The 13,205-nt window shown below is 37.8% G+C and overlaps 2 protein-coding genes and 1 long non-coding RNA gene across 3 annotated transcripts in view; 2 read left to right on the top strand and 1 right to left on the bottom strand.

Moving 5' to 3' along the window:
* Nucleotides 1-1,967, top strand: part of msraa (methionine sulfoxide reductase Aa) — a 32,332-nt gene extending 30,365 nt beyond the window's left edge. Inside the window, exon 6 of the mRNA XM_058614046.1 lies at nt 1,502-1,967. Within this exon, the coding sequence (XP_058470029.1) occupies nt 1,502-1,672 (171 nt within the window). The 3' untranslated portion in view covers nt 1,673-1,967. The remainder of the gene's footprint in view (nt 1-1,501) is intronic.
* Nucleotides 1,968-3,840: 1,873 nt separating this feature from the next.
* Nucleotides 3,841-9,319, top strand: LOC131443629 (uncharacterized). The gene is made up of 3 exons (XR_009233658.1): nt 3,841-4,120; nt 4,777-4,856; nt 7,593-9,319. It is a non-coding gene; the product is annotated as an uncharacterized LOC131443629 (long non-coding RNA).
* On the bottom strand, nt 5,423-12,697 carry LOC131443625 (12-(S)-hydroxy-5,8,10,14-eicosatetraenoic acid receptor-like). The gene is made up of 3 exons (XM_058613412.1): nt 12,335-12,697; nt 10,094-10,499; nt 5,423-8,016 (listed from the first exon to the last, which is right to left on the bottom strand). The coding sequence occupies exons 1-3, from the start codon at nt 12,481-12,483 to the stop codon at nt 7,552-7,554; spliced, it is 1,020 nt and encodes a 339-aa protein (XP_058469395.1). The 5' UTR covers nt 12,484-12,697; the 3' UTR covers nt 5,423-7,551.
* Nucleotides 12,698-13,205: the final 508 nt, after the last annotated feature.

Below are 13,205 nucleotides of genomic sequence, written 5' to 3'. Positions count from 1 at the left end.
AAGCAATACAGTAAAAAAAGTTGTAGCTCCCACCTATTGCACATTTAAGACAGTGACGTTAATGTCGGTTGCTTTTAAAAACGCGACAACAAAGCATCAGAATAAGCAGCGTGTGGTAATATCTCAGGTTCCATAAATGGAAAAGTAACGGGGGGGCAAATCTGCTGACTTACCTGTTAGCTTCACCGCTAGCTATCACCTGACTGAGGCGGCAGAAGATAAAAAGTGTGATACTCCTGGTCAGGTGGTACAAAACAACACACACACTTCACACACAAGAAGACACTTCCTCTCCTCTCTGTGATAAAAATGACTCAGCCAGATGGCATGTGGGTAAATAAACACACACACACACACAGACACAACTTTCATGTCTTTCATGTCGGGTATTTTTTTTTTTTATTTAATCGTGTGATACAGAGATAAGATGTGTACTCCTAGTGTTTAAAACAGGTACTGCTAATGTAAACAGAGCTAATGTTTCCTGAACTGTCGGCCGGAGCCAAAACATAAACATTAAAAACAGCCGTAAATTAAAATTTAAAGTGGGAATAAACCGTCTCAGAACAATATTTCTATTTTAACATGTTTCTCCTCTGGTGACGTATTAAATTATATGAGTTAATACAGTGAATTTCTTACATATTGCTCCTTTAAGTTCTGCGGAATGACTGACACTAACAATGTTTTATGACCTTGACAAAAATCAACGCAAAGAAGCGAGAAAAATTAATTGTATGTGTTTTCGTCCGATGAAACTCTCGTTAGCCTCAGTTGTTTGCACCAACACGTTAGCGTTGTCATCAGACACACGCAAGTGGTAACCAATGGATGGCTGTTTTTAAGGCGTGAGGCTTTAAATGTAGCTATTTCAGCAAAGAGTGGAGTCGCCCCCTGGTGGCCATCAGCTATTTTTCTATACTTCCTGGGCCTCACTTTTTTAAACTGGATTACTAAGTAGATTTTTATATTTGATATCGGACGGATAAAATTTGTCAAATCCGATACAATAAAAAAAATTCCAATATGTCGCATGAAAAAGCATTTTAGCTGAGTCATGTTTGGGCTGTTTATAACAACAATACTTCTTTGAGATGACTCAGCATAAATTTGTTCATATGTTCCAAAATGGTCTAAAATGACCACGTCAGACGAATATCAATATTGGTATATACTTGAGTTTGTGATATCGTACAGTTTAGAGTTCCTGGCATTTCAAGATGGCCGCTTCTGTAAAGCAAGGCCCTCGCCTAAAGTACATATAAAAGGCTTATTCTTAGGCTATGAAAACTAAAGGAGCTTTATTTTGAAGGAATTATGCACTGATACAAACACACTCATGAGTAGTATTATATATATTATATTATTATATTATATAGTAGCAATTTCTGCTAGTATGTTTTCTAAAATATTACACACTGTGCCTTTAACTCTCCATAAACAGTCTGTGATATTCATTCATTCATTCACTCACGTGTCTCCTCGTGGTTGCTTCTTCCAGGTTCTCACCGGCGAAGGATATGGTCCAATCACCACGGAGATCGCAGAAGCTCAGCCGTTCTATTACGCCGAGGACGATCACCAGCAGTACCTGAGCAAGAACCCAGACGGATACTGTAGCCTGAAAGGGACCGGAGTCTCCTGTCCAATAGGAATCAAGAAGAAGTCGTAAAAAAAGAGTCCATGAGGTCCGAGAGGAACCTGCGGTCAGAAAAAAAACCGTAATCAACTGAGGCTAGTTTGTGTTTTCAGGTTCTTCTCTGTCAAACTGCCAAACATTTATTGTAATTCACATTCTAAATCAAAGAATCAGCTGATTTAACAAATGTTTGACTGATTTCATATAAGACTGATTTCACTGCCTGTTAATCGTCACAACACAGTATTTATGATGCTTTTAGGTTAAATATATATATATATAGAGAGAGAGAGGTTATAAGAATATACAGTGTCTCAACCTACAGACGACGATAAACTGTTTTCAGTTTATATTTAGACTGTACATAGACCTGCATGCCTCTTATGTTTCTATCGTGTAACATATTCTGGAGCTGCTGAACTGTGAATTTCTCTGTGAGATGAATAAAGTATCTATCTATCTATCTATGCCTGAGCAAAAAGAATTTCTGAAATACGTCAAAATTCAAAGTTCGCGTTGGCTAATTTTTATGAACCAAAACTTGGATCATAAATTTGACTCAACGACACATGAGAAGACAAAAAAAAATTGTAAAGTCTGAAGATGTGATTTACAAGAATTCAGATTTTTTTAGTCAAGAATTCTTACTTAAATCAGACTTCTGATTTTTTAATCTCAGGATTCTGATTTTTTAATCTCAGGATTCAGATTTTTTAATCTCAGATTCAGATTTTTTAATCTCAGAGTTATGATTTAAATCTCAGTATTCTGACTTTTTAATCTCAGAATTCTGATTTAAATCACAGGATTCTGACTTTTTAACCTCAGGAATTTGAATCCTATAAGTGATTCAAAGTATAAGATTTAAAATTTTAATGAATAAATCAAAATTTCAAATTGAAGTGCTCAATCTCAGGCAACTTTAAGTACAAATCTAGGTAACATATACACATATATCTTCATTTTTCTTGAAAATAAGTCTGCGCACTGGACCTTTAATGCACTGAAACTAGAGGTGATGACGCTGATTCATTGTTTTGTCCGATTATTTTTTTCAGTTATTACAATAATTGCAATAATTGGTAACAATTACAGAGACCAAAGTCAGTAAAGCTCAATTGTCTGCGGCCGTTATCGGTCAAACCTGTATCAGTCGACCTCTACATGAAACTGTTTCTAGTTTCTTGTTTTTTTGTTTTCTTTCCACAATCTTTGTAACCAGCAGATTAAACTGGATGTTTAAAAACAAACAAACAGACTCTTGTTGGTGTTTTCTTTTATTTTGACATTCACACGCGAAGAAAATGGGGAGGAGTCTGTGTGTTCGGCACCAGATTCTCCAAATCCTGGCATCACCTTCATGAAACTGTGGAGAGAAAAAGAGATCAGTCACTGTGGAGATGGCAGAGCACCACCTTGAATCAACATGCTTCTGACTGCAGGACCAGGTCCAGGACCAAGACCTGGACCAGGTCCAAGGCTCAACCACCCTTTAACAGCCAAATCTGACCAAACACGACATCATTTTGATATTTTTACATTTTCACTTCAAGATAAATGTTAAAAACTCTTATCAGAAAAGGGTTTAGGAGTTAAGTTAAGTGTTAAGTGTTTCCTCTCTGACACTAACGCGTCAATAACTATTATTAATCACTGGTATCAAATTTAATTTACTAATTAATCTCAGACAAAAGCTATTTTATAAACACTTAACACAACCCTCAGGGCTGTTACTGCAGCCGCCTGTGATTAGTTTGCTTGATTATGCTGCCACCTTGTGGTTATCTTTACAAATTACAAACGACTTCTCCAAATGCTCAAAAGTTAAGGTCAAAATGTTATAACCTTAAGTGAAATACAGATACTCTCAATGTTCCAAACCTGTGTCATTACCATAAATGTTGTTTTTATATGAAAAACAAAGGATTAAATGTGAAATGTTTCAATATATTTGAGAGCTGGAGGTAAAAAATGTAGATGTCAGACTGGAGAATATTATCAGATTTAATGAGAATTAATAGATTAATTTAAATTAGTAGTGAGATACTGATATTTTTCCTATGTTAATTGGATGAATTTTCATTAAACAAAATAAAAATAAAGTTCTGAACTAATGAGATCAGTTTAACAACACATTTTTTGGGCCAAATGTATCCAAACAGTATTTTATTTTGAAGGGCTAAATCGGAAATGGGCTCTACGCTATGCTGGCTGCTAACACCTGTGCTCAGGTAAAAGTGTCGGGGGGTATTTTTGCTAATGTTTTCTCTTCGTCTTCGTTTCATTTAAACAAATAACGCGTCAAATATGTGTTGTTTTACGTTGAAAAATAAGATAAATAAACGCGTTTATTTGAAGAAACTCACCCGGAAGAAGAAGAAAAGAAGCGGAAATAGTTAAATAAAAGAAGAAGTAACTGTAGCAACAGCGGAGACGAAAACTTCCTTCAACTGTGGAACTGAACTCAAACAAAGACACGTGGTAATAACGAACTTTAATACTTTAATACTATACATACATAGTGTACATATATACGCACATATATATACACAATATGATGTGTATATTAATGATGTGTTAACGTTACACATCACTTTATATTCTATACCTTGTGCTTATTTAACGTTAGATGTATGTACGTATTTAGAATGAAGAAAAAGGGCAATATTTGAATGTGGTTTGGTGTGTGATGAGCTTGAATTAGAAACTAAAGTCTACTTTATAAATAATATTAGTTATATTTAATGAATGCTGTCTTAAGGTATGAAGGTTGTGATAAATTAACGTTCTGGGAACCAAACAATCTCACACACTTATTGTCTTTATGTTATACTCTAATGATTTTATTTACGATTCATGAGCTAATGACATTGTCTAAATATGACCCTATCATATCGCAATGCCATGTTTGTTCAGGTTACAGTGACTTTATTTTTTTTAAATAATATTGATTTGTTGAAGATGTTAATGAGATTCTTTTATTCTGAAGCTTCAGTACGAGTTCCTTATTTAACAGCAAACCACTAACCAAGGTTTAAAGCTGCAGAGCCTCAGTTTTAGTGACATCAACAATGTTATTTTTTTTTTCCGCCTCTGTTTTGAAGATAAAAAAAGCTGTGTTCTTTATCTGAAAACAGGCAAAACTATCAGACTGGACCGAGGGAGCGTTTGTGTGTATACACCAGAAGAGCAGGCGTAAGCGGAGACGAGAAGTAAAGTAAGGGTTTTTTTCAGCAGTTGAATTCACTTTTTTCAAACTTGTCATGGACACTTCTTTGTGTTTGTTGTTGTTGCCTCTGTCAATATTTCAATCTTTAAAAATGAACGTACTCTCGCTTACAATGGGGGAAATGGACAGAAATAGAAGAAAAAAAGAGAGGGTGGTGGTTTTAGTTGTTGTTGAGTTTGTTTATAGAATGGTGGGGAAAAGTTAAGCCCAGTTCAAAACATTTGTGTTCACGATATCATCACATGTTTACTGTCGGCATAAACACGAACCTTCAGTGTCAGCGTCTCAACATCACAGTGCAATGATGTGTGGATGAATGTTTGAAAAACACTTAAAGCTTTTAAACATTTCTATTCTTTTTTTTTTAACGGGATGAAGACATCATTTAGTTTAGAGGTCGACAAATTTGTGCTTTTCTACGACTGATGCTGATTTTTTTTTAATGTTGTTTTGGCTCCATCTTAAATTTATGACTTTATTCTCGTAAATATACGACTTTATTCTTGAAGTCTGTGAATTTTTTTCCCCCTCAATGTTGCCCTAATACTCCGTCGTACCATCTTACTGTTTAATGACAACAAATTATACAAACAAATGTCTTCAATCCAGTAACCAGTTATTGAACAACTCTAATGTACAGTATTTACAATGAAAATAATTTATGAACTTAATATTAAAAACATGACACAGGTCATCACTTTTGGATGGAAAAGTGCGTACATTTTCCTAACTTGGCAACATTTATCAAGTTCCTCAGACAAAAAAAGCAAAATTTGTAATAATTTGCAGATTACTTTAAAACAAAAATGGCAATTTCAGTTTAAATGGACTACATCTATATTAGTTACACACAAGAAATGAAGAGAAAACTGCAAGATACCAAGGTTGTCATGGGTAAATATTCATCGCAATAAATGTCAAAATCATTAAACACTGATTTTTGCTTAAGAAAGTTGTAGAAAGAAGTTAATTGTGGTTTTAAATCTGCAATCTTTTTATTTTTCTTGCTCATTTTTTTCAAGTACAAAATTATAAAACATTGAAACAACTTATTCCTTTATAAAATTGCTATATATGTTAGTTCCACTGCGTCACGTTAATGCCATTTGTTTGTTTATTTGTGCATGAAAACAAACAAACAAACAAAAGTTTATGATAACAATAAATAATAAATGCTAACATGGGGGAAACACCCCCAACCTAAGCTTGTTTTTATTTGATATTTTGCCACTGTGAACGCAACCGTTTGCACGAACTCCGTACAACGCAGTGACTTCTTCTTCTAAAGATGATGACTTCTTTTCTTTAATCCGACTTCTTTCAACTCACTGGCAGAAATTAGCAGGAAGTGATAAAATCATAAACGGTTAAAAGTTTCTAACATTTTGTCGAGCTAATTTATTTACAGCATATTATCTCGCAAAAGCCTTTCACATTAAAGTTCGGAAAAGACAAAAATAAAATAAGTGCCCTCTCTGTAAAGTGTCTTTAGCACCAGTACAAATATAGAATAGCTTCAATTCACAGGCAGCGACAAAGAAACCCAAAAAAGAACCTCAGTTTTGGTAGTCTAAATTTGAGTATGGGTGGTCCCAATTTCAAATTGCTGTATATATTATAGTAGATGACCTTGATGTGCTGGGAATTTAGATTCTTGAATGGATGAAATCGGTCAAGAACTCTGGGAGCAAGTTGGGTATGGAATGATTGAATGGACACTGACCCGTTAACTGACTTGTAACAAGGCAAAAAACGCTTCTTTAAAGAATTTGAATCATTTGGTAGTCTGGACTTAATCTGAGAGAGAGGTGGTGTCAATCTCCATCAATTTCATTGGGGGGAATATTGCAGATAAAGCCAAATATTTTTGAAAACTGTGAAGAATTTCAGCTAGCTATATACGTACGTATAGCAGGAGATGTACTTGATGAGTCGGTTGTTGTTTGTTGAATGGGCACAATCGGCCAAGAAATGTGGGAGGAGTTAGTGACCAAGTTGGGTATGGAACTGGACAATAGTGTGGATCCTGACCCGTTCACTGATTTGTAAAAATTCAACAAATTTGTGCTTCTGTAGAGTGAAACAGTTGGACGTACTTTTTGGCTTCTGACTAAGGATTATTTAAAGAACTTAAATCTTGTGTTCTCTGGACTTGGATGTGGTGTCGGTCTCTGTCAATTTCATAGGTGTTTAATAGCAGAAAAAAAGCCAAATATCTTTGAGAACTGTAAGGAATTTCAAATAGCTATATATACAACAGTAGATGTCCTTGATGAGTCGAATGGTTGAAAACATCCAAGAAATCATAGTTGGTGACCAAGCCAGGTGTGGAATTAGACAATCCCTTGGATGCTGACCCGTTGACAGACTTCTTTGGCTCCTGCAGAGTGAAAAGTTTGGACCACAACAAGACAATACCACACCAGATGTGATCATGTTAGCCTTTGACTTAAGGATTATTGGATGATCGTAATTGTCAGCAGTCCGATCTGCTTCAGTCCCTGAAAACACTCTGTCTGTCTGTCTGTCTGTGTGTGTGTGTGTGTGTGTGTGTGTGTGTGTGTGTGGGTGTGTGTGTGTGTGTGTGTGTGTGTGTGTGAGAACCCGTTTCGTGTGACAGACTCGTTGATTCTTCCTTGGCTTTAGTTTCAATTGTAGACTGAGAAGAAGAATGTGTTACTTTTTACTTGTCCAGCATTGGCAAAGAGCTGCTCTTTGTTCCAGACGTGAACGTGGTTGTTGTCGCCGCTGGTGGGCCAAGGTTGTACTTCTGCAGTTTCTTCTGGAGGAATGTGGGACAGAAGGCGGCTATGTAAGCGTCTTTAAAGCCAGAGTTACAGAAGCAGTACACTAGGGGGTCCAGCAGACAGTCGGTGAACGACAGGACCATGAGGCTGTCGTAGACCTGCACCACCACGTCCTCCATTTTCTGGTTATCCTTCAACCTGACGACCAGCAGCACGGCTCGGGCCACTGTGCACGGCAGGAAGCAGATGGAGAAGACGACCACGACGGACAGGACCACCCACACGGCTCGCCTCAGTTTGGTTTTCTCCCCGACGGTTTTCTTCCTCAGCCGGTTGACGATGCGAATCGTGCAGTAGACGAGGATGATGAAGGGGATGATGATCTGGGTGAAGAAGACTATCTTAAGGAGAGACAAAAAGGGGGAATAAGTTTGTATCATTACTAGCTTTCATTTTCATTTTTGTTTGAAAACGACATTTTCAGACAAACAATCCGGGTCCAGACAATCGTTTTAGCTTGTGTGCTTAGTTTGAGAAACAACAATGGTGAAACGTCTGAGCATGTGAATCTGATGTTAACTAAAGACCTATTTATACTCTTTTACATCTGACTGTCCCAAACGTCATCTCTGTTACTGCCCCACATGCCTTTGTGCGTCTTTTGCATTTCTTGTTGCATTTATGCAATACTTCCTCTAGGTACCAACTTGCCAAGTACCCAGTTGGAGAAGGAAATCATTGGGGACAGTGTAGAGTTGCCAAATACCAAAGTGGCCACGATTTGAAGAGGTTATTTTATTTGGCATTTTATTTTTGAAATGCAAGCGGATTTTGTGGCGGTGGAATGTCAGACCACTAAAGCCGTCATATTATTTGGGAATATTCCTTATTGGTGTGGAGTGGCACTTTCAATATTTTTGTATGTCCGCTGCGACTTTTGACATCTTGCTTCGCCGGATAACCCCTCGTATCAAACCACAGTGCGCCAATGAGTGAAGCCGAGCGCCTGGCAGTCACTCTCCGTTTTCTGTCAGCAAGGATAAAATTAAATTAGTCCTTTCATGTGAAATTCCTTCTCTGCATTTAACCCATCCTCTACTAGAAACCTTCCTAGAATTAGGAGCAGCGAGCAACCACTGAGCAGCGCCCCAGGAGCAATTGGGGTTGGGTACCATGCACAGGGGTACCCCAGCCATTTTTTTTAACCTGGTTACTGGACTTGAACCAGCAACCCTCAGGTCACAAGCCAAGTTCCCTTTCCACTTGGCCATGGGCTGCCCTAAAAGCCAGCAATCTCTGGCAGCATGTTTTAAATTGGGCACCGCAACTGTATCTTGCTTTTTCATTGATTTCCTGACTGATTGGACTGTTGACTCTGCACCCAATGATTTTCAGTAATGTTGCTCCACTTCGTCCGTCATAAGCTCCTCGTACACTCAGTGGTTACAGAAGTGAGCTTTAGTGATTAATCTGATTTCCCTGACTCTGTAACAGTCAGTTTATATAGACACACATCATGAACACTGTCTCCTGTCCTCTGAAAGCTTCTTTTACTGCTCCAGATGTGTCTGTTTTCCATATTATTGCAAAGTTTTAGAAAATAAACTTTGCAGGATCCAATATTGTTTGATAACTCCGGAAATGAGTTTAATCCTAACTCTACACTTCTTTTAATACTTTTACTTCTAAAACGTAAGTACATTAAATGTCACATCTACTTTAAGACTTTTACTTAAGTAATATTATAAAAAAAAAAAGTGACTTCAACTTCGACCAAAGTCATGATCCTGGTAAGATATTTGTACTTTTACTCAAGTATCCCTTTTAGGGACTTTATAAAAGACTGTTAATAACATTATTGTAACGAAAATTCAAACTCTAAACCTGTCCGAGTTCATAATATCCATCCTACCATCGCCATCGGACATTTTAAAGTAGTCCAGCAGACTTTTACTTCAGCAATATCATAAAAAAAGTGACTTCAACTTCTGCCAAGTCATTTTCTGGTAACTCAAGAACCCCTTCAAAGTACTTTATACAAGACTGTTCTTCAGTCATAGATGATAATTCAAACTTCAAGTTCAAAATATCCATCCTACAATCGCCCTTGGACATTTTAAAGTTGTCTGGCAGACTTTGACAAGTATCCCTTTGAGGGATTTATACAAGACTTTTAATAACATTAATGTAACTTTAGAGTTCCGTCGTAGATGATAATTCAAACTCTAACCTCTTCCAGTTCAAAATATACATCCTACAATCGCCATCGGACATTTTAAAGTAGTCAACGTGTTGTCCAGCAGTAATAATATAAATATTATAAAAAAAAAGTGACTTCAACTTCTACCAAAGTCCTTTTCTGGTAGAAAACTTTTACTCAAGTACGCCTTTTAGGTACTCTTATACTATACGACTGACGGCAGGTCGAGTAACATTCGTTTAGATTCGATGGTTGGAAGTCGTTTTCCCCCCGCGTACCTCTCTGAACGTGTCCGTCACGTCGTGGTCCGGCGTCTCGTAGCGTCGGCCGTGGCTGTTGCAGCACTCGAACGTGTGCAGCAGGGTGGGCACGGTGAGCGGCAGCAGCAGCAGCCAGATGAGGATGGAGATCTGCGGGGACTTCTTCAGCACCCGGACAAAGTTCCTCCGCCCGAGGTGCACCACGTTGAAGTAGCGGTCGAGTGACAGCGTGATGAGGAAGGCGATGCTGGCGCCGCGATTTAGGAACAGCATGAAGAGCAGCGTCTTGCACATGACCTTGTCCGAGCTGCGCCGCACCCCGTGCTGGTAGTGGTAGGCCTTGGCGGGGAGGCAGGCCACCAGCAGGAAGTCGGCGACTACGATGTTGAAGAGGAAGATGCTTTTGTTTTTCCAGAACTTGAATCTAAAGAGGCAGAGATTCACAGAGGAGATGATTGTTGATTCTGAAACTTAAAAGGACCGTGATCTTATCTTCACGTTTCATCACCAAGCGTTTCCTCACTCATTCATTTGCTAAATTATGACACAACAGCAGTGTTCACAGAGGAATGTGCACGTTTATGTTGTTAGAAAACGCAGGCGACTGAGGCGACCTACTGTCCCTTTAACTCCAGTTTGCCCTAAATATAAATACTTTTGTCTTATTTATCAGTGGACAACAGTGTTTAAAACAGTGTTTAAAAAGAGTTAATGATACATTTTAGTTAGTTTACTGATATTTTGATAATAAAATGTGTTTAAAAATAGACATAAAAAAGGTAATAAATGTAAAATAAGGTAGACTGTGTGGTATATATGTACCTGACAAGAGACTCTCGCACGCTTTTTAAACTTGCACAAATTATTTTAAAATCAACAACATTTTTTTATCACCATTAAAATCATAAATTCGCACCATTTCAGACAATATTTTCTCCAAAAAATACACAATGAACAATGTAGTTTGACATTTAACTACAAACCTGCAGGTTAAACATCACATAGCTTGTGGCTCTAACTAAACTGCACGATCAGCTGTTTATTTTTTAACCCGGTTTAACAGAGAGAGAGAGAGAGGACACGCAGGTCAAAGGGCAAATGCCGACATTACAGTAAAAACTGTTGTTTTTTTACTTTTTTACTTAGTTTGACCACTTTACTTACCATTTTCATCCACTTATACCAGAATTTTCTCTCATTTTTAATAATATTTGATCCACTTTCACATTTATTCTGTTAATTTATCAGTTTGAATGAATCATTTACTCGTAAAGTAACTCACCATTTACATATTTTATACATATAATTTAACTTCTCTGGTCTGTCCTCTTAATTATTGTTATTTATTTACTGTATTTACCTCTTGAAATTTACAGTACCACTAATTAGTTTGGAATGATGAGTCAGCAGTTCAGCAGCTATACTTTTGTGAGTTTCTAGAATCAGGAAAACTTTGTTTTATTGTTTTGTCAGCACAGTTACAACCCTTACTCACTTTTTAGATTATATTCACTATTAAGTCCATGAGGAATTAGATTTATTAATCTATTATATTGTTTTATAGTTGTTTTCTCTTATTTTGTTTGCATTATTGCTGCCTTAAGTGTCTCAAGACTGAAAAAAAGCATTATTCGTCTTCTTACATTACATTTTTCCCTTTCTTTTCCTGCTGATATCTGGAGTTTTTGTTAGATTAAAGTGTTTCTTCAACACTGATAATTGAGGTTCTTCTCCTTTTTCAACCTTGAGTTGTTTGTGTACGTGTGATACAAATAACATCTAATTGAGTAATTGACGTTATGAAATGTAGAAAATTAATGTCGGTTGTGGTCAGTTTGATTCGTCACCTGAACCACACAAAGACACTTGTGTGGCGACGGTTGAGAAATCAGATTGATGTCTCAGACTAGAGGAGGAGGATCCAGATCCAGATTACAGAAACCCTAACTGCAGAGGAAATAACAGTAAACATGTAACAAATACACAGAGTCGTGTCCTCTGGTAGAAAATTAACACGTCGCCCCACTCGGTCGGATGAATAATTTACAACGTAAACGTTTACTCGAGTGTTGTTTTTCCCATTTCTCCTGGATCCTGGAGAGACGCAGCAATGCTAAACAGACGACGACGCTGTGAGAGAGATAAAAATCCAAACAGGATGTTTAACACTCTGTGACCTCTCCTGCTGTCTCTGCTCTGGACCTGCGTCCACTTTGAATGTTGTGCAAAAAATAGCCAACAACAAAAAGAACGTGGTACCTGAAGATGAAGATGTAGAGGACGGACAGGTTGAGAGGCAGACCCAGCATGAACTCTGCAATCATCACCCAGGACAGGACTTCATATGTGACCGGACTGGTGATGTTGCAGTGGTCAATGTTGGAGTTGACAGACATATTAGCGGTCATTTTTGACAAATGAAAACAAAAAAGAAAGTTAAACGTGTTTCCAAGCTGTAAAGTCCTCAAGGTGGTCGTTTATCTTGGATTCTTCTTTCGTCACAGAGTCTGGATCCCTGTCAAGACTGGACCGTCTGTGCCAAAACACTCTGAGGAGGAAACATGCGGAGTGAACACATCTTCTTCTGCTGCTGCTGCTTCTTAGAAAAAACAAAAAACAAAAAAAGAAAAGAGAAAAAGGAGAAGAACCACCTTGTCTTGGTGCACGCGACCGTGTGTTCTGCCTCTGATTCTTCACAGAGGAAGGATTTATAGTGGGCTGGAGGTGTGGTTTAAAGAGAAGGATGTTGGTTTCAGCTTTTCTGCTCAGATGACGACGATGATGATGATGATGATGAGGTAGATAAGGATGGTATTAACACGCTTCGAGGTAACACCTGATATTGGGAATAATCTGAGGACAGGTTTCGTCGCCTCTTATTTCAGTTTTACACACAGTGAGTAGAAACTGGCCGATCAAGATGTGGGAAATTCCTTCCATACGTGTGCCGTGCCCGCACACGTCTGCTGCAGATACGTCCTGTCAAAACTTCAGTTTCCTTCTCTGTAAAACAGAGACTCTTGCATTGTGTGTTGAGGAGCACTTGTGTAGAGGCTGTTAGAAGACAAGAAAGGCAGTTTAAGGATTATATATCTGCATACACAATGTGCTGGAAAGTACCATGAGTCAC

Source organism: Solea solea, chromosome 17 (genome assembly GCF_958295425.1).
Source record: "Solea solea chromosome 17, fSolSol10.1, whole genome shotgun sequence".
Classification (NCBI taxonomy): Eukaryota; Metazoa; Chordata; class Actinopteri; order Pleuronectiformes; family Soleidae; genus Solea; species Solea solea.
The sequence above is the reverse complement of the archived record's forward strand: the minus strand, read 5'-3'. Positions and strand labels throughout refer to the sequence as shown.

Bases quoted from the DNA above. Each gene is read 5' to 3' on its own strand.
- LOC131443625 (XM_058613412.1), bottom strand. From the start codon at position 12,483: ATGACCGCTAATATGTCTGTCAACTCCAACATTGACCACTGCAACATC. The intron at 10,500-12,334 runs GTACCACGTTCT...CTGCCTCTTTAG, and splicing joins CTCTACATCTTCATCTTCAG to ATTCAAGTTCTGGAAAAACA. The intron at 8,017-10,093 runs GTACGCGGGGGG...TCTCTCCTTAAG, and splicing joins TGACGGACACGTTCAGAGAG to ATAGTCTTCTTCACCCAGAT.